This window comes from Aquarana catesbeiana, linkage group LG03, assembly GCF_042186555.1.
Source record: "Aquarana catesbeiana isolate 2022-GZ linkage group LG03, ASM4218655v1, whole genome shotgun sequence".
NCBI lineage: Eukaryota > Metazoa > Chordata > Amphibia > Anura > Ranidae > Aquarana > Aquarana catesbeiana.
The window spans coordinates 537045561-537066529 of record NC_133326.1 but is presented as its reverse complement, the minus strand read 5'-3'; the positions used below and the strand labels follow the sequence as shown (position 1 = coordinate 537066529).

The 20969-nt window shown below is 43.7% G+C and overlaps 1 protein-coding gene across 7 annotated transcripts in view; it reads right to left on the bottom strand.

The window, feature by feature from the left end:
* The window catches only part of PDE3A (phosphodiesterase 3A), a 331598-nt gene that overhangs the window by 99776 nt on the left and 210853 nt on the right, over positions 1-20969 (bottom strand). The window contains exon 1 of one of the 7 annotated variants that reach the window (XM_073621398.1): positions 18326-18609. The exons of the other annotated variants lie outside the window; for them this stretch is intronic. Coding sequence (XP_073477499.1) covers positions 18326-18388 — 63 coding nt within the window. The 5' untranslated portion in view covers positions 18389-18609. Of the gene's footprint in view, positions 1-18325; positions 18610-20969 lie in introns of those variants that run through there. 7 annotated transcript variants of the gene reach the window in all.

Genomic DNA, 20969 nt, shown 5'->3' with positions numbered 1-20969 from the left:
TGCCAACCCCAAGAAGGAAATTTTATATGACAGCAAACTGAACTCCCTGGGCATTGAACTGGCCGGCGTGTCAAAGGACATTGATGCTGTTCTGGAAGAACTGGGACCAGTGGCGGAGGTGTACCACAATCATGATCGATTTGAGGCGGGATTGAGTGGAAGGATTGAGTCTTCTACAGAGTCAGACTCTGGGGATCCGGTCCAACGCACGCAGCCACCACATGTGTCTCCTGAAGGGAAGACTGTGCAGCCTCTGGAGGACAGTGAGGTTGGAGTAGATCCTCCTGCTGGACTTCCAGCTCTGGAGGGTGGTGGGAACATCAGTATAACCCAGCAGACATTCACAGTACAGGAGACTCAGAGGAGTGACATGGTGGACTCCCAGCACATGGATTGTGAGAACAGTGCTGCTGCCACTAGTACTCCTGGTGGGAGCCATGCTGGGGGGACTGGTGTTCATGGTGGGAGCCATGCTGGGGGGAGCCATGCTGGGGGGACTGGTGTTCATGGTGGGAGCCATGCTGGGGTGACTGGTGTTCATGGGGGGAGTAACACTGAGGTAACTAGTAATGATGATATGAGGTGCAGTGATGATGTCACTAATATTGATGTGGTGAATAATTCTGATGTTATCAATGCTGGTATATCTGAATGGGGTCATCAGCAGTCTGAGGGCTCTGAGAATGTAGCGATGGAGGAGTCAGTTCAGAATAACTCTCAGGATTTCCCCCCTTTGGTAGATCCACCACCTGCTCCACAAGGGAATGCTGGTCCATCTGGTTATGTCCCTCCTCGGAATGCCTGGAGCCGTGGGGCCCCTTCTTTTTCCACCAGTAATAGTTATACTGGTCAGGCCTTTAAGAGAAGGAATGTGGTCAGATTGAAGCATAGGGGTTCCAGAGAGGAGCTCCCTGATAGGAGGTTTGTAGTAAGGGAGTTGCTGTGTCATCAGATGGGGTTTGCTCCTGCAGACATACTGGCAGTCATCAATCTCCCTGACAGACAAGGTTATGATGTCAGTTTTAAGCTCATGTCTGACTTAGACAGGTTCTGGGCCAGTTTCAGTGGTTTGCGGGACAAAGAGGGTTGGAGGAATTTCATCTTTATTCCCATCTCCAAACCTGACACAGCAAATGTTACCATCATGTTCTGGAATGAGTCTGTGCCCCCCCAGGATGTTGTCATCTGGCTCAGAAGACATTGTGAAATGGTTTCTGAGTTGACAAAAACTAAAGACAGTGATGGGATCTGGACTGGTGGTTGGAGGGTTCTTGTTAAGTTGAGGCAAAGTAACAATGTTACCCATCACCTGCCAAACTCTTTTTTCATTGGGCGGGAGAGAGGAGTTTGCTTCTATGCAGGTCAGCCCAGGTTATGTTATAAATGTGGTAAATCTGGCCATGTGGCGAATGTTTGTACGATCCTGAAGTGTAATCTTTGTGGGGAGGTTGGCCACATCAGTTCTACCTGTGAGAAGGTTAAGTGCAATCTGTGTGGTGGGCTTGGCCATTTCCATAGGGATTGCCCGGAGGCCTTCCATAATAAGGATGGGGAATCTGCAGACAATGAATTGTTGGCTGCAGCAGAACAACTAGAGGAGGAAGCCTTAATGAATGGGGCTGTATTGACTAGGGAGGAGGTGGTCCCGGAGGTCCAGGAGACTACTCCCGGGCGGACGGACAGTGTTCAGCAGGCTGAGGAGCAGCCGGCCCCACATTCCTCTTCTGTTCCAGTTCCTGTCTCTGTGAAGATCACTGGTCAGAAGAGGAGGAATAGGAAAAAAGATAAATCTACCCGTAAACCCGAAAGTGACTGGACATTAGTGCAGAAGCCAGCTAAAAAAGTGAAAGGGGCACCAGAAGTGGGTACGGCACTTTCCACCAATAGGTATGAAGCCTTATCAGATTCGGATGCTGACTCCTATTCTCTGGAGGACCAGGAACTGGAGCAGGAATTAAAAAGAGTGGAAAAGGAGTATGTGATTGGCTCAGAGGATGACCCGCCCACTAAAAGGCGTCCGCCCCCTGATCCTGGATCCGCAGAATCTGATATGGAAACTGGTAGTGGGCAGAGTGACTCCGATTCTGACTTATAATGGAATGTTGGAGAAGTATAGATTTATGGAAAGGAGTCTTATTGTCACATTTATTCCTATTGATGCTCTTTAACTGCTAAGTTTTTGACCTAAACAACATGTCAGTAATTGTTGTATTTATGTTATTTTCAGTCAGTTAGTTGGTTATTATGTATCTTGTTTGTTTTTTACAAATAAAAATCTCCATACATACAGAATATGATCAGATATCGAGAATTATACCCAGCATAGGGGACACAAGAAGTGATACTGTGCAGAGTCCATACATACAGAATACGATCAGATACTGAGAATTACATCCATCATACAGGACATGAGAAGTGGTACTGTGCAGAGTCCATACATACAGAATATGATCAGATACCGAGAATTATACCCAGCATACGGGACAGGAGAAGTGCTACTGTGCAGAGTCCATAGATAAAGAATAAGGTCATGTGACTCTGGGCTGCTGCCTTAAATCACCTTCCTCCTCTCAGGAAAATTAAACATTTCTTCCAGTCCATTAATAAATCCCTGACTCCATGTACAGTAAGCCTGGGTTTGCATTAATGATCCGTGTGCATTTCCCACACCGCATTCAAATGCACCGCCCTTGCGATCTGCAGTAGTGCAATCTTAATGACACCCCAACGCAGTGTGTTTGTCCGCGCCAGATCGCATGGTACAAAAGTACCAGGCAATAAGGTTGTAGTGTGGTTCAAACATTGCTGCATACACGACTTTGGTGCGATGCAGTGCAAATTGAGCCTATTTAAAAGGAATGGGCTCAAATCACACCATGCTGAATTGCATGTGAATGGAACAGCAGTGCAGTTCCATTTCCTGTGCGATTCACATGTGGTGCATAGTGTGAACAGAGGCAGGATCATTTTGGAGAAAAGCTCCACCTTTTACGAACAAAAAACACAGTCCACTTGCTTTGCCTAGGCTGAGATGATGTAATCAGTCTGCTGCAGGCAGGAGGAAGCATTTCCCCAGTCTCCTCCCCCTTAGTGATCAGGCTGTCATATTACACCTTTGTAGCAAGTCAGAAAAATAGAGGCTGCAGCGGGGGCTGATCTGTGTCAGAGAATGGTAATTACAGCTAAGAACTGCACAGGCACAAGGATTTATATGATTGTGTTTTCTCTGAGCCAGTATCTCAGTCCAGGAAGATGATGGTGATCCTGGATGATAGCTAAACAAAGATGTCGCTGTCCTTCAAGTGGAGGGCCACCCTAAAATAAAAAATAGCATTAAAATTCTTTAAAAAAAAAAAAAAAAAAACATAAATCAGTTTTGAAAGTGCAATTCACTAAGAATTTTGTGTTAAATACCGAATGCGGTATTTGTTTGATTTGGCCATAATTACCACATTTTTTCATGCACTGAGCTGGTTGCTAAGGAGCGGGCTAGGAAGGCGGCCGCCGAGCCCTTAACAACGGGTTTCCCGCCAACAGCTGAATGTAAGAAAAACATGGTGACAATTAAAAAGCATGAAAAAAAACAGCGTGGGGTCAGCGTGGGGTCACCCCCCATGCATACCATCTGTAGCATGTATAGAACATGCTGCAGCAAAAATGATATTTGTAAAGAAAAAAATAATGCATGAAATGACATTTAAATTGTCAGCAATACAATACCATTGCCGGCAATAGAAAAATGTTAAGAAAACGGCGTGGGGTCCTCCCCCAAATCCATACCAGACCCTTATCCGAGCACACAGCCTGGTAGGCCAGAAAGGGGGCTTCCCTTGATTTACAGAGATTTCCTCTCACTTCCTGTTTGGCTATGGGACAGGAAGTGAAGTGAAATCTCCGCAATTGGACACAGATGGCGAAAAAAAATATGTTAGGGGTTATATCTCTCCATTGCTCTATCCAAAAATGAAAAAAGTTTTGCCTATAGTTCTACTTTAAGAGCTTTTTAAACTATATTAACCGACACATTTTTCATTTTGCGGTAAATACCGCATAATCGTTATTTTTTTTTTTTTTTTTGATGAATTGGACTTAAGTTACCACATGGAATAATTTATGCAAATGAGTCATGTGACTGCGTTATCACATGCAGTAAACGTTACTGAATTGACCCATTATAGGGCGTACACACGGTCGGACTTTGTTCGGACATTCCGACAACAAAATCCTAGGATTTTTTCCGACGGATGTTGGCTCAAACTTGTCTTGCATACACACGGTCACACAAAGTTGTTGGAAAATCCGATCGTTTTAAACGCGGTGACGTAAAACATGTACGTCGGAACTATAAACGGGGCAGTGACCAATAGCTTTCATCTCTTTATTTATTCTGAGCATGCGTGGCACTTTGTCCGTCGGATTTGTGTACACACGATCGGAATTTCCGACAACGGATTTTGTTGTCGGAAAATTTTATCTCCTGCTCTCCAACTTTGTGTGTCGGAAAATCCGATGGAAAATGTCTGATGGAGCCCACACACGGTCGGAATTTCCGACAACACGCTCCGATCGGACATTTTCCATCGGAAAATCCGACCGTGTGTACGGGGCATTAGAGAGGTAATAAACACCTTGAAGGGTTACACTGACACTTTACGGAGCATGAAATATCTATTTGATGAAAGGTCCTCAGATTTGGAATATTTAATTTTTGTCAGATTTATTACATTGAGAAAAACAAAAAGTTTAATAACCAGAGATGATATAACCTCTGCTGAAGCGCTATAAAACTTTATGCTGAAAAACAAATAACAGTTCCCTTTCACTCCATTTTCTGCTCCTTTTATTAACAATAACAAGATAATCGCCAAAACTTCACCAGGAATCTGAAATCGACACCCGCTGCTTCCTGCGCTCGGCTGCTGTACAGAAGGGAAGGAAAAACATTGTTCTTCAAACCGTATTTAAATAAGCTGAAAGCTGACCCAGCCGGCTTGTGTCTGGGGGATCAGCTGCCTGCCGCGGCTCCCACTTATTAATATGTAGATGTGCCCCCACTTATTAATATGTAGATGAGCTCCCACTTATTAATATGTAGATGAGCTCCCACTTATTAATATGTAGATGAGCTCCCACTTATTAATATGTAGATGAGCTCCCATTTATTAATATGTAGATGTGCTCCCACTTATTAATATGTAGATGTGCCCCCACTTATTAATATGTAGATGAGCTCCCACTTATTAATATGTAGATGTGCTCCCACTTATTTTTATGTAGATGTGCCCCCACTTGTTAATATGTAGATGTGCCCCCACTTGTTAATATGTAGATGTGCCCCCACTTGTTAATATGTAGATGTGCCCCCACTTGTTAATATGTAGATGTGCCCCCACTTATTAATATGTAGATGTGCCCCCACTTATTAATATGTAGATGTGCCCCCACTTATTGATATGTAGATGTGCCCCCACTTATTGACATGTAGATGTGCCCCCACTTATTGATATGTAGATGTGCCCCCACTTATTAATATGTAGATGTGCCCCCACTTATTGATATGTAGATGTGCTCCCACTTATTAATATGTAGATGTGCCTCCACCTATTAATATGTAGATGTGCCCCCACTTATTGATATGTAGATGTGCTCCCACTTATTGATATGTAGATGTGCCCCCACTTATTGATATGCAGATGTGCCCCCACTTATTTATCGTACACGGACTGCACACCGCCCAATTTACTTTGTTGGTAGAGGCAATGCCAGCCTTTAATAACACAGAATTATTCGCAATAAAGTGTTTTTTTTTTTTTAAGCTCAAATAACTTTTTATTCAGACAAGTACCAGGGTACAAACATACATGAGGATGTAAATGTGAGAGGCTTTCCAAAATTGTTTTTTATTTTGTGTGGAGTTGGTGCAAAACAACCCTCAGACTGATGGCATATTCATAAACCCTAGATCAAGAGAGACAGACAGACCGTAATATTGTAACTTATGCCTTGAAGCTCCATACAGCCAGGATCATTCCACCTCTTTATTAGACAAGCCCATCAATCACTATTTTGCTGAGATAAAATACATTACAGGAAAAGCCACACACAATCTTCAGGTTTCTCAATAAGATTCAGGGATCATCACAAACTCATTTCTAAAGCCAGTCCTTGTTCTATAAGTGTCACTCATCTCCGCTCTTCTCCTTCTCTCTCTTTTCCACACCCGCTCCTTGTTCTATAAGTGTCACTCATCTCCGCTCTTCTCCTTCTCTTGCTTTTCCACACCTGCTCCTTGTTCTATAAGTGTCACTCACCCCCGCTCTTCTCCTTCTCTCTCTTTTCCACACCCGCTCCTTGTTCTATAAGTGTCACTCACCCCCGCTCTTCTCCTTCTCTTTCTTTTCCACACCCGCTCCTTGTTCTATAAGTGTCACTCATCTCCGCTCTTCTCCTTCTCTCTCTTTTCCACACCCCCTCCTTGTTCTATAAGTGTCACTCACCCCCGCTCTTCTCCTTCTCTCTCTTTTCCACACCCCCTCCTTGTTCTATAAGTGTCACTCACCCCCGCTCTTCTCCTTCTCTCTCTTTTCCACACCCGCTCCTTGTTCTATAAGTGTCACTCACCCCCGCTCTTCTCCTTCGCTCTCTTTTCCACACCCGCTCCTTGTTCTATAAGTGTCACTCACCCCCGCTCTTCTCCTTCTCTCTCTTTTCCACACCCGCTCCTTGTTCTATAAGTGTCACTCACCCCCGCTCTTCTCCTTCTCTCTCTTTTCCACACCCGCTCCTTGTTCTATAAATGTCACTCACCCCCGCTCTTCTCCTTCTCTTTCTTTTCCACACCCGCTCCTTGTTCTATAAGTGTCACTCATCTCCGCTCTTCTCCTTCTCTCTCTTTTCCACACCCGCTCCTTGTTCTATAAGTGTCACTCACCCCCGCTCTTCTCCTTCTCTCTCTTTTCCACACCCGCTCCTTGTTCTATAAGTGTCACTCACCCCCGCTCTTCTCCTTCTCTTGCTTTTCCACACCTGCTCCTTGTTCTATAAGTGTCACTCACCCCCGCTCTTCTCCTTCTCTTTCTTTTCCACACCCGCTCCTTGTTCTATCAGTGTCACTCACCCCCACTATTCTCCTTCTGTCTCCTTTCTACACCTGCTCCCTATTCTGTTAGTGTGTCAGTGTCACTCATCCCACTCTTCTCCATCGCTCTCATTTCTACATCCGCTGTCTGTTCTCTCTCACCCCCACTCTTCTTCTCTCTTGTTTCCACATCTGCTCCTTGTTCTATAAGTGTCACTTGTCTCCGCTCTTCCTCTTCTCTCTTTTCCACACCCGCTCCTTGTTCTATCAGTGTCACTCATCTCCGCTCTTGTCCTTCTCTCTCAGTTCTACATTTTATTCAAAACAGACATCTTAAAAACTAATGATAAATATAAAAGTAATTCTTAAATAGACATGCATAAAGCTATAGAGTACATATGGACCGTTATAAATTTTTCAGCATCACAAATAATTCATAGCAAATAGGCTCCTGCACAAATCTCTCAACGCGTTTTGGCATTTCGAGTCAACGCTCGCTTCATCAGGAGATTTGAGAACTCATAGATGTAGATCCACTAAAGTGACAAAAGCAAAACAAAAGCTTGACGTTGGTCCTAGTGCATAAAATGAGTTGTGGTAAGGATATGCCAACTGATCCACACTGTCCTGGCTGGGAGTTGTGAGAAGGAACGGACACCCAAAGACGATCACAGAACCCACATGGGAAGGGGAGGGAACACCGCCAAGGCTGTAACAAATTGCACAGATGAGAAGTGAAAAAGCCTCCCAGTGGGACAGAGCAGCGATGACACTAAGTGGCTGCAAAGAGGCTGCAGGAGATCAGCAGCACTTGATTGGAACAAAGAAGAAAGAAAAGTGAAAAGAGTTATGTAAAAAAAAAAAAGACAATTGTTTATTATTACACACAGAGAAAACTAAATACCATCCAGTTCAGGTTTACAGGTTGAAAGACAGATGCCCTCCATGTTCTGTAGTCTTGGCACAGATGGGGAGGGCTGTAGGTGGCGGATCAGCCTCTCTGTTCTCTATTGTTCTCCCTGAATAATGGCAGAACTGGGCCGGTGTCACTATTTATGAGATTTGTATAAATATAATTAAAAATCAATTTAGCAGCGGTGAGACATGCAGTGCCTCATGCTGCTCGCACCTCGCTTTAAGCTGCTTCCTTTTCACAGGTATCAACTAAGGAATGAGGCAGCCAATCATGTCATTATTGTGCTGTAAGTTGATGAAGGCTGAAATCTGATTGGCAGGTATGTTTGGTGTACTCTTCCAGGTAAGAATACAGAGAAAAAGTCGCCTGGTAGCTCAGCAGCGGTAGAAGGAAGCGCAGAGCTCTTCTGGGAAGGACAGGACCACGTGGCCTCAGTAATAAAAGCCTCCTGTCTCTGAGCGGCCATTGAAGACCCATCTGGCATTCTCACTGACGTCAACCGGCAGAAAAACAACAAGAAAAGTCGCAGAGACACAAAACAGCTTTTGTAGCACCGGAGCTAAGCGTTCTCATTAGAGGAGGTAGGGCGGCCTGTCGGGGGGGGGGGGGGACTGCTCGTCTGCTCCTGAACAGATTTTCATGGCACCCCCAGAGATGGCAGCAACACACACCAACTGGATAATTTGTACTGTGCTCTGTGCACTATAAAGACTCGCCATTTTATTTTAATAAAATCCTTGTTTTCACAATTTTTATTTTTTTGTTCTCGTGCCGCATATCTTCTGCTGCCCATTTACAGTCACTTCATATGTACATGCATTCCAGCAATGGCTGCATCGCATTTATCAGGGTGGGTTTCCCAGACGGTGACAACAGACGGCCACTTTTAGTCTCCATCGGAAGTCTGAGTGACATGGTTGATATGCTGAAGCACAGAGCATTGTCACAGGAAGTGCCTGAACAAGGACTTTTTTATGGCAGGATACCCAATGATTATTTTTTATTAAGCTTCAGATTTATATGACATTTGGAATGACATTATTAAGGTAAACACTATCTGCGATTTAAGTGATTGGGTTTATTTCCAGTTTATTTCTATAATTTTTCTGTTCTAAAAAGACATTAAAAAATGGTTCATTGCACCAAAAATGCTAATCATATCTACAGAACCAGCACCTTCCCCACCAATCCAACTGTTTCCTCTTCAACTGAAAAAAAAAAAATAAAATTGCATGGATCCTAATTTTTGGCTGACCTGGGATCAGTGTTAATTTAGTCGACTAAATGAATACTATTTTAGTCGACTAAAATACGACTAAAACTAAAACAATTGAGATGACTAAAATATGACTAATGCCGTGTACACACGCCCGGACTTTACGGCATACTTGGTCCTGCGGACCGGAGTCCGTCGGACAATTCGATCGTGTCTGGGCTCCAGCTGACTTTTTTTCCCCAAAAGTTTGACGGACCTAGAAATGAAACATGTTTCAAATCTTTCGAGTCCGGTCGAAAAGTCCGCTCGTCTGTATGCTAGTCCGACAGACAAAAACTGACGCTAGGGCAGCTATTGGCTACTGGCTATGAACTTCCTTATTTAAGTCCGGTCGTACGTCATCACGTACGAATCCGTCGGACTTTGGTTGATCGTGTGTAGGCAAGTCCGTTCAATCGGAAAGTCCGTCGTAAAGCACGTTGAAAAGTCCACCGGACAAAGTCTGCTGTAAAGTCCACTCGTGTGTACGCGGCATAAAACTAAAAGACATTTTAATCAAAAGACTAAAATGAGACTAAAACTAAAATGCCATTTTAGTCAAAAGACTATGAGTAAAACTAAATTGCAATTACTGAAATGTACTGGAGATTTTAGTCGACTAAAACGTAGGACATTTTAGTTGACTAAAATGTACTGGAGAGTTAGTCGACTAAATATGACTAAAACTAAAACAATTGCAGAAGACTAAAATGGGACTAAAACTAAAATGCCATTTTAGTCCTAAGGCTAAAATTAACACTGCCTGGGATTGGATGATGGAGCGAAGGAGATGTGGCCATCTTGGAGAAGATCTAGCTGTCAGTGGCTGTATATTCATTGACACACCGCAGCCTCTGGGAACCCAAGGGAACAATTGAATTATCAGGAGAGGACTTTCCCTGAGATCTGATTGGTTACAGCACATCTTAATATTACTCAGTGAACAGCTTCATTGGCAGTTGATGATGGCAATTGATACGAGTTGACTGCAGCTCTGAACATTAAGGACTGATAGATCCTGACAGAAGTATGGGACCTGCTGTTACTGTCATTCTCATCCTTGATTCACTACTTGCCAGTTCACTGACTTGGAACACGGAATTCAGTCTGCATTGACCGTATGCTCAGTCACTAAGTGCCCAGTAAGCATTTACTGAGCCTCTTTTTTTTTTTTTTTGCTGTATTTTATCAGCATATTGAACTTTAGTTTTTAAATTTTCGTGAGAGCAGTGAAATATAGAACAGAAGATAGTCTTTCCCTGTGGAAGGTCTCATCCTATCAGCCGGCCACCACTTTTCCCCCCGCAGGTGTTCAATCTGTCAATTAATCACCACCCATCACCTGCGGATAGTGTCCATATTTCATCTATCGCATCCCCGGAAGAAGGTTTCCATTTACTTAGTTCGCTGACACCCTTCGCAGAAGGTGTCCATCCTTTAAGCTAGCTGCCTTCCCTCCCACATGGTAGAAGTCCATCCATCCTATCAGCCTTCTCTCTGCAATGGAAGGTGTCCATCCTATCAGCCTGCCACTATTCCTCACCATTAAAGGTGTCCATCTTCTCAGCTAGCTGACATCCTTCCACCACAGAGGGTGTCCATCCTATCAGCCGGCCAAAATCACTCCCTTACAGAAGGTATCCATCTCAGCAGCAGACCACCAACCCAATTGCCAAGGGTGTCCATCTTCTCAAGCAGTCACCATCCCATCCCCACCTAGGATTGCCACCTCATCCCTTTAACCCTGATATGAATTACACAGGTTCTGAGGCTAATTTAATGCAGATAAGGCACCAAGTGAGGATAATTACCACCTTAATCAGCCACAGAACCTGTGTAATTCATATGTGTTTAGGTTTAAAAGGATGAGGTGGCAACCCTATCCCCATTGAGGGTGTCCACTCTATCAGCTGGCCACAATCCCTCCCCTACAGAAGGTGTCCATCTCAGCAGTCGGTCGCTGTTTCTCCCAGCAAAAGGTGTCCATCTTCTTAGCTGGTCATCATCCCGCCTCCACAGTAGGTGTCCATCCTGTCAGCTGGCTGCCATCCCCCCTGCATAAGGTGTCCATCTTCTGAGTCAGCCATCATCCCTTCTATACAGAAGGTGTCAATCCTCTTAGCTGACCGCCAGCCCTCCTGCAAAATGCGTCCACCTCTCAGCCAGCCATCACCCCTCCCCCACAGAAGGTGTACATTCTGTCTGCTAGCCGCCACCACCCCTGCAAAAGGTGTCCATCTTCTGAGTCAGCCATCATCCCTTCCCCACAGAAGGTGTCCATCCTATCAGCCAGCCGCCATCAGTCCTGCAAAATGTGTCCACCTCTCAGCCGGCCATCATCATGTCAGTCCAATCAGCTGGCAGTGATCCCCCCCCTCAAAATGTGTCCACCTTTCAGCCAGCCACCATTCCTCCCCATAGAAGGTGTCCATCCTATCCTACCTGTCCATCCTGGGTGCATATAACTAAGAAATGCTCAGCGAATATTTGAAAAATGCAGGCTGATAAACACTTAGAAAATTGTAAATATGTCTACTGGGGCTGATTGGGAAGTCGAGTCAAGAGACTAAATGGTTTTATCTTGGCAGCTGTTTGAACTGGAGAAATAATTCACAAATCTTTTTATATAATACAGTATAGGAAATACGGAATACTGAACATCAAACATGTTATAATAAGAGTAAAATGTAAAACCCTTTAATCTCTTGATGTCTCTGGTTCTCATGTGACCACCACAGATAATCGCTGTCTTCCTCCTTTATTTCTGCACACAGAATTGTTTGCTTCTGTTCATAATTAAACACATTATCGTTATCATCCACCAGATTCCTCTACAAAATAAACTTCATTACCAGAGCTCTTATCTGACCAGCCAATGTATCCACTTCTGCGTGATTCAGTGGGGCAACTTTGCCGTGTCGACCACAGCCCCAGGGGCGAAACATATCAGGTGTGTTGAAAGACAATACAGAAATAAAAGTGTGAGAAATACGAGGAAATCTAGAATAAAGTTCTGAACAGAGACAAGTTCACTCCAAGACTGATTATAGCTTTTAGTGGTGTAAAACAGAAAGACGGATTCACCCCAGTCCTCTACATGGCATGGCCAGAGGGTGACACCACTACTTCCTGATGCAGCCTGCTCACTATCATACCTCCCAACTTTTTGAGATGGGAATGAGGGATACCTATTAGCAAAAGTATGTAGGCATAGGACACACCTCCTGCCACACCCCCTTAAAGGAGAATTATACAAAGAAAAATTATTTAAACCACTACTATTCCTTTATACTGACTTTCTGAAAGAAAAAATGGTGCCATTTATATGCAACTATATAGATCAGACCAAAATGAGGGACAAATGAGAAGGAAAGAGGGACAGAGGGACTTTGTTCCAAATCAGGGACAGTCCCTCGAAATCAGGGACAGTTGGGAGCTATGCACTATGAATCGCGAAGCTGGGGTCTGCCTATCCTCTGTCCCTTCTGCAAGTGACCTGTGGACCTCCATGTCAGCCCCTAGCACCTGAAACATGTTAGTCTAGCAGATCTATTCTGAAAATTTCCAGGGATATTAGGGAGATTAATTATATTGCAGCAGTTATACAGCCATTGGCTGAAATAAGTATATCAAGCTTCTTTTGTCCCTATCTGGAGTTCCCCTTTAATATGCCAGCCAGCGATGGGGTGGCATGTGTGAAATTAAGCATTCAGGGACTGCAGTCACTCAGCCATTACTCCAGGTCCCATCGGGTCACATCGCTGATTAAATTCAGTTGACGTCACTGACGCTGCCATCTGGGTCATCGGTGCTCGTTATTGTAACTATCCACACTCTAAAATCTAACGCCCGCAGTAACCCAATCGCTGCTGAAAGCCAGGGGCTTCTGTGAGCCAGAGCGCCACCCTAATGTCCTGACACCTGAGGGGTTAATGTAATCCCACACAAATCCCCCTCTTCATCCACACGATTCACAAGCAGCTTAGGGCTCCATTACATACGATGTACCGAGGCAACTCAGTGGAGGAAAGATCTCCAGCAAAATACATTGAAAATAGATGTATTCCTTCTTGCCAATGTGATTATCTATAATCAGTCTTTTATATTGGTTTGTCCCACACTAGCTCAAATCAGGGATGGCTGTAAGCTGAGAGGTAGGAGAATGGGGATGGTACAAGTTACATAGGTGGACTCAGATGTCACGAATAGCCCAAAGAGAAGGCAGTGGGTGGAAGAAGATCATCAATCAAAGATGCCAAACTGCGCCTCCCCCAAAATGTACAAAACCAGTTGCCTTCAACTGGGATCCAATTTTCACCTGCCGCCATGTTTGTCTCAGCATCAGCTCCAGGTCCACCAGTCAGATTTCATGTGGACCTGGAATTGTACAGTGACATTCTGGGATCCTCCTGCTGTATGCTCCCTGCCTCTGCTGGTCTTCTTGAGCTGAATAGCATCTGAGTACAGGAGTCAGGAGTGTGTTATGTACAAAGTGCAGGGGATAGGAATGTGTAACATAGAGAGTACAGGGGTAAGAAATGTGCTTAACACTGTGCATAGTTACTAAGATGCAGAACTCTATTTGCCCACAAGATGACAGCATTCAGCACTTTGCCTTGCCACAGCCTTAAAATGGTATTAAAGGTTTGGCTTTAAAAAAAAAATAACAAACATGTTATACTTACATGCTCTGAGCAGTGGTTTTGCACAGAGCAACTCTGATCCTCCCCCTTGCCCCAATAGCTAGCCACTTGTGGGGGGGGGGGGTATGTACTGGTGTGTGCTTACTCCCGAGTCCTGCTCTATGCATCCATAAGACACAAAGAGCTGCAGCCCCGTTCCCCGCTCTCTCCTCATTGCTGTCTCAGCCAATGAGGAGAGGGAGTCCCGGGACAGCCGAGGCTCTCATGCACATTACTGGATCGAGAAGGGGCTCAGGTGATTATTAGGGGGGCTGTGGGGGGAGCAGCACTTTATCTTCATGCATACAACGCGTGTGAAGGTGAAAACTTTCAGCCTTTACATGGGACCCAAAGAAACCCGAGATATGAGCTGCTTAGGATTTAGGAGGGGTACAAGTCCTCAGTATCCACTGCTGTGAGTGCTGGCTTGGGAGGGAGCTTGTCTCAGCACATGACAATCTGTATCTTTTTCGGGAACTGCCGCACGAAAACTGGGTGAGAGGGTCATATAGAATCTACCAGTTGTCCCATAAGGAGGGAAGAGCCCCAGAATGCAGCACCAGTGTTTTACAGGCACTCAGCAAAGTGTTTCTGGATTGTCCAGAAAGGGGTCCAGAGATCTTCAAGAAGACCTTCCAAACAGAACTGAAACCTATAAAATTATAGAGAAAATGTATTATCTTCTATATAAGAAGGCTGTGGAAGTGTGATTACATGGTGGACGTTATGAAAATGCTGCATGTGCAACTGAAAGCGGGGTTCCACCCAAATTTTGAACATTATCTCTATGCATTCTCTTCCTTGCCTAGATGCTGACATGCTGTGTAAAAAAATTTAAATCGCCGTAATTACCTTTTTTTTCTAATCTTCTTAGCACTTCCTGGTTTTCCTCCCATGGGAGTAGGCGTGTTTCTAGCCTCTCCCAGACCTCCCACAGTCCCCTGGGAGCTAGTCTCAGGCTTCCCAGCATGCATTGTGCAACAGCGTCATCACAACATCTCGGTGAATGCTGGGAGCACAGCATTCACCGCATCCAGGAAATACATGCTTGTGGGCTTCAAATGCCCACAATGAAGACGGAAACCGCCTGCAGTGAATTTTATAAGTTATTCTTTACAACGAAATCGGACACAGGCGGACTTATTACACAGAACATGTGAGTAGATAATCATGAGAAGAAAAGTTTGTGAATGAACTCCTAAAAAAAAAAAAACGATAGATAAGTGGACCCCCGCTTGAAGTAAGGCCTGCCATACAAGGTTCGAATCTCTGTCAGTTCAGCAGGAACCGGCCAAGATTCAAACCATTTATGGGCAGGCTGAATGTACCAAGTTGATCAAATCGATCAACTTGGGTACAACCAGCCTGACAGATAAGCTTGCGATTATAATCACGGGAAGCCGTCCCCGCCGAGAGAAGACAATGGCCCAACAGTAGGGTTTGCCGCATCAACACTGTCTGTGTTGATGGGGGAATCAAATTTCCTTCCTGCAACCCATGGTTGCAGGAAAGAAATTTGCTCCGTGTATGGCAGGCCTAAGACTGAACTGCAAGTAGTAAGGCGGGACCACAATACCAGAGGATTAAAGTAGGACTGCACTACTAGAGGTTTAAGGTACCACACTACTAGGGGTTTAAAGTAGGACTGCACTACCAGAGGATCAAAGTAGGACTGCAGTATCTGACTAATAACGTAAGATTGCACTACTTGAGGTTTCCTTCCAGAGGATTCAAGTGGGACCTCACTATCAGAGGACTCAAGTGGGATTGCACTACTAGAGGCTTCAAGTAGGACCACACTACCAAGAGAATTAAAGACTTAACTACTTGAGGATAAAAGTAGAACTAAACTATCAGTGGAACTAAAAGCAAAATTGTTTTTTTTTTACATTTTGGAACGCATAAGGGAGGGTTATAACCCCTGTGAGTGAGTGCGTCAGTGCAATACAAGGTTGTCACCAGAACAAGTGTCTTTCACTTCTATTTTTGTTGATAATGGTAAACAGGACGAATAAAAACAATTAAGACCATACTGCATACTGCAAGAGGATTGAAGGAGGGCCATACTATGAGAGGATTGAAGTAGGACCATACTACCGAGAGGATTCAAGTAGCACTATACTACCAGGGGATTGAAGTAGTACCATACTATCAGAGGTTTGAAGTGTGACCCACTACCAGAGGATTGAAGTGGGACCATACTACCAGAGGATTGAAGTGGGACCATACTACCAGAGGACTGAAGTAGGAACATACTACCAGAGGACTGAACTATGACCCACTACCAGAGGTTTGAAGTAGGGCCATACTACCAGAGGACTGAAGTAGGGCCATACTATCAGGGGATTGAAGTAGGACCATACTACCAGAGGATTGAAGTAGGGCCATACTACCAGAGGACTGAAGTAGGGCCATACTATCAGGGGATTGAAGTAGGACCATACTACCAGGGGATTGAAGTAGGACCATACTACCAGAGGACTGAAGTAGGGCCATACTATCAGGGGATTGAAGTAGGACCATACTGCCAGAGGATTGAATTAGGGTCATACTACCAGAGGACTGAAGTAGGACCATACTACCAAAAAATTTTAAGTAGGACCATAATACCAGAGGATTGAAGTAGGACCATATTACCAGAAGAAATTAGGTAGAACCACACTACCAGAGGATTCATTAAGGACTGCACTACCAGACGATTTAATTGAGACTGCACTACAGGAGGATTCATATAGGACCACATTACCCGAGGACTGAATTAGCACTACACTATCAGAGGATTCAAGCAGAATTTAATTTCAAGAGCATTAAGGTGGGGCTGCACTACCAGAGGAAAAAAGTAAGACTAAACTGTTAAGGGATTAAACTAAGACTGCACTATCAGGGAGCCCATAATAAAGCAATATGACTTCCACATACAGTATATTTAAAGCATCTGAGATCTTAGTATTTATCATTTTTTTACAAGTGAGTGGTAAATGTGGTTGTTTTTCCAAGCAGACAATAATGAGAGTGATGGAATTTCATTTCTGAAACCAGATAAAGTAACGTTTGTTTATGACACTGAGCACAAAACAAACTACCGTAAATGTCATCCATAGGGTTTACAACTGCTTTAAAGCCGTATCAAACCCAAAACCAAGAATGTAAGGATTGCAGCTTACCAATCAGATGTGGTGGCTGTATTCGTTTTCTTCTGATTTCACCTGGTGATCTGGCCAGTAACACACCTCCTGTATTAGAATGCCCCCACTCTGGATAAAAAGGCATGGGGGCACCTTTTGACAGCAACATTATCAGTTTAGGGGGAGGGGAGTGTTTGCTGTACTAGCAGATATAAACACACCAACAAATTGAAGCCAAACTCCAGCTAATTCTTTATAAGCAGTTACAGCAAACTGTTTTTTTTTTTCTTTTAGGATAAAGGTTTTACATAAATAAGCAAATAAAAGCTGATCATTGTGAGCAACCCTGTCAGTGGTATGTGTTTTTTCTCAATTCTCTACCTGCTACTTCTGCAGGGCAGCTTGTTCTGTTCAAAAACAACAGCCTTACTGGCCAGATAATTAAATAAAAATTGAAGAAAGAACACCTAAAAAAGAAAAACAAATGTAGCCACACAACTAAGAAATAGGCTGCAATATAATACATGTTTTCTTTTGGGTTTAATACTGCTTTAAATATTTTTTTTTTTTTATTTTCATGCTTATTTTAAATTATTTTAAATCATTTCAAACATAATTGCTCAATTACATAATAATAATTTGGCAGTTCTGTGATGCCATAATGCAAAAATCCCAGCTCTGTATACATGAAATTTTTATATTTTACCTGATTCTGAGGGCAGCAGTCTGATAACGAATCAATATTGTTACACGATCATCTATTTATTATTTTATGACCTGCCTAGTGTAAAATCTTATCAAGGCAAACATAGTACAAACATTATCCTGCGTTTGTCCTAGGTGCAAACCTAGAAAACATTATGTATAAAAAGTATAACATATTATTATGATATATATATATATATATATATATATATATATATATATATATATATATATATATATATATATATTTAATGTTATCCTGGGTAAGTCTTAGATGCAAATCTATAAATTACTATGTATAATAAATTATGTAATACATATATATATATATATATATATATATATGAATAAAATGTTATTCTGGGCACGTCTTAGATGCAGACATTACTAAGTAAAAAGGCAACCCCCCCCCACCCCACCATGTGTACTTTTATACTTGGGGAAGTGTTGATATTGCAGAGGGATACAGAAAATAATCGTAAAACTGCAAATATTCAATAACTGACATGATGATATTGGCAGGAAAATTTCTCCCATTGATCCCTCTGAGCCTGAACATTCTACCTGATCGACAAACGGGAAAGTCTCCCTCCTCCGCTTGAGGCGGCGCACGGTCCTCCAGCTCATCCTGAACGGCGTTGGCGTACGATTCAGCCCTCTGGACTCATGGATTTAGACGGAGACGTTTTCCAGGTTGGCAGCACTGCCGGCTTCCTGATCTAATGAGGAGCAGAGGGACTTCAAACAGAATGCAAGGTACCGACCCCAGTGAATCTCCAGTGATTCAGCCGCAGCATCGAAGTAGGTGGACAGCACAGGAAGTATTTAATCTTAAAATAACGGTTGCTTAGGAACGGGAGGGTAAAGTGCACTACCTCCGTCCTGAAGAGCAGCAGACGGCCTCTTCTCCCTCTCAATTCTATTAAACGGGCCACAATGAGCGATTGTTTCACCCTTTACAGACGGTGGATGAGCAAACGCCGCTTCTCCCCGGCCTCCCCTCTGAGTTCATTCTGCGCCCGTTCCAGAGCGTTGGCTGGTTATACCTGGCAACAGCTGATAATTTAATACGGACGTAATTAAAAGTTTATGATATGGAAATTCAGGAAGGCAAAGATTTCAGCTCCCAGAATTGGTTTCCGATGACAGAAAGAAAAGATTTTTTATTATTAAAGTGTATCTACAGGCAGCCGGGAATTTGTCATTAAGCGGCGGGAGTACAGTGTGTACAAATAGCTGGGCGACCGGGCATCGCGATTGATGTGGATTACCTTGCTGGATGCCGTGATTTACACTGAATGTACTTCTGGGGACATTAAAAACGTTATTTTAATATACAGTAAGTATATTTGTATTTTATTTAAATAAAAGGATTTTTAATTTGGTGTTGGTGTTTTTTTTTAACTCTTAGTGGGAATGGGTATCAGTGTACCCTTGTACGTGTTCCACTAGTAGGGGCAGATATATGGTTGTACCCCTGCTACAAAGATGGCTTCCAGGTTTCACTATAAGCCACCCCTCCCCCTACTTTACTACTACCCCCCACCTCCTTTTTGAAGCACTTGGAGTTAAGGAGGCGGTCCTTGACCCTTAAAGTTGGGATAAGGGTGCTTTGCTGCCCCTTTTGTATGATACCCCCTAGGTACCCCCCGAAGGCATGTGGTCTGGTATGGTACAGGAAAGGAGCAAGGCGTCCCAGGCTGCATGACTAGATAAGGGTTTGGCTGGAATATTAAAGTGAATGTAAACCTCAGACATGAAATATGAAAAAAAAAACACATCCCTCTATAGTATATCTCAATCCAGAGCATTAAAGTGGTTGTAAGCCCTTACATTATTATTATACAGGATTTATATAGCGCCAACAGTTTACGCAGCGCTTTACAACATGGGACAGACAGTACAGTTACAAAACAATTCAATACAAGAGGGATCAGAGGGCCCTGTTTGTTAAGAGTTTAAAATCTAGAACATCTAGATCACGTTTCTAAAGGGCCGGTTCTAAAGGGCCCGTGCCGTGACGTCCCTCGACTCCAGCCAGTCACAGTGCCGGAGTCCACGGCCCCGGAAGGAAGAGCGGTGAAGATGGACGGGGCCACCAGCAGGACCTTGGGGGCTTAATTTGCAGGTAAGTGCGAAGCATACTAGCCCACTATGCCTTTACTTTGCAGGAGAAAAAAAGAGGAAGTAAAACCCACCAGTGTCATTTCTGTCTGCTGCCAAGTTCCTCTGTTATCTGCATGAGCCACTTCTGACAAGTTCTCCTGATACCAAGAGAAAAAAAAGGTGACAGGGGAGGGAGCTCCAGCACACAGCCTGTGATTGACAGCCTCAGCTTTTTTGCTTTGTGCTGTGTGAAGGGGTGTGTGTCCCTTTCCTCCAATCAGATCTCACTGAGCTCTGCAGAGTGTAATTTCCAATCCCTGCCCCCTGCTTTCTGAAGCCCTGACAAGCAATATACTGTACATTCTGCACTATTAACGGCTGTAGAGAAGAGCAGACTGCAGATAAACAGGTGTAACTTATGTAGGGGGATTTGTTTCATCTCAGTGTATCACCTGAGGCCAGTCACTTCACTGGGTATATGTGAGGGTATACAACCACTTTAAGGGGAACCCCGCACTTTTTATTGTTAATTAGTACATACTGCACAGCTGTGGGGGCTTTTGTGAGTCATTTTGGTGACAATACATTGGCAAATTATAAATCAGCCCTGTTCCACTTTATATTTTAATAATGTAAATAGATCCGTACGTGTGTAATTATATTCACATAATTACTGCTATGTACTTAAATTATGCACGCTGTGCAACTTTTAGCTAATTTTTTGCTCAAAATCGCAGATGTTTAGTCCTAGCTTTTCAGAACTGAATCTGCAACGTTCAGGACAAATGTAATGTTTTACTGAACACGAACAGCAACCATACCAGTACTGCACTTCTTCCCCTAGGGTTATAAGAATTATTAGGAGATTTGCATATCTGCCAGAGGACCGGCACTTGCGTGTTTGCGGGCACTCGATGCGTGACATCATTCCGTCTACGTCAGTACATCCTGTACGTGGGTGGGTCGGGGTGGCACACTTTTTTGAAATTGTGGTGCTATTGATCTTGGCCGGGGAGGGTCATAGACTAAGGACATTGTAAGTATTGTCTCCAAATTACCATCCACTGTCACTGAAGCCACCAATATATACAGTTTAATGAAG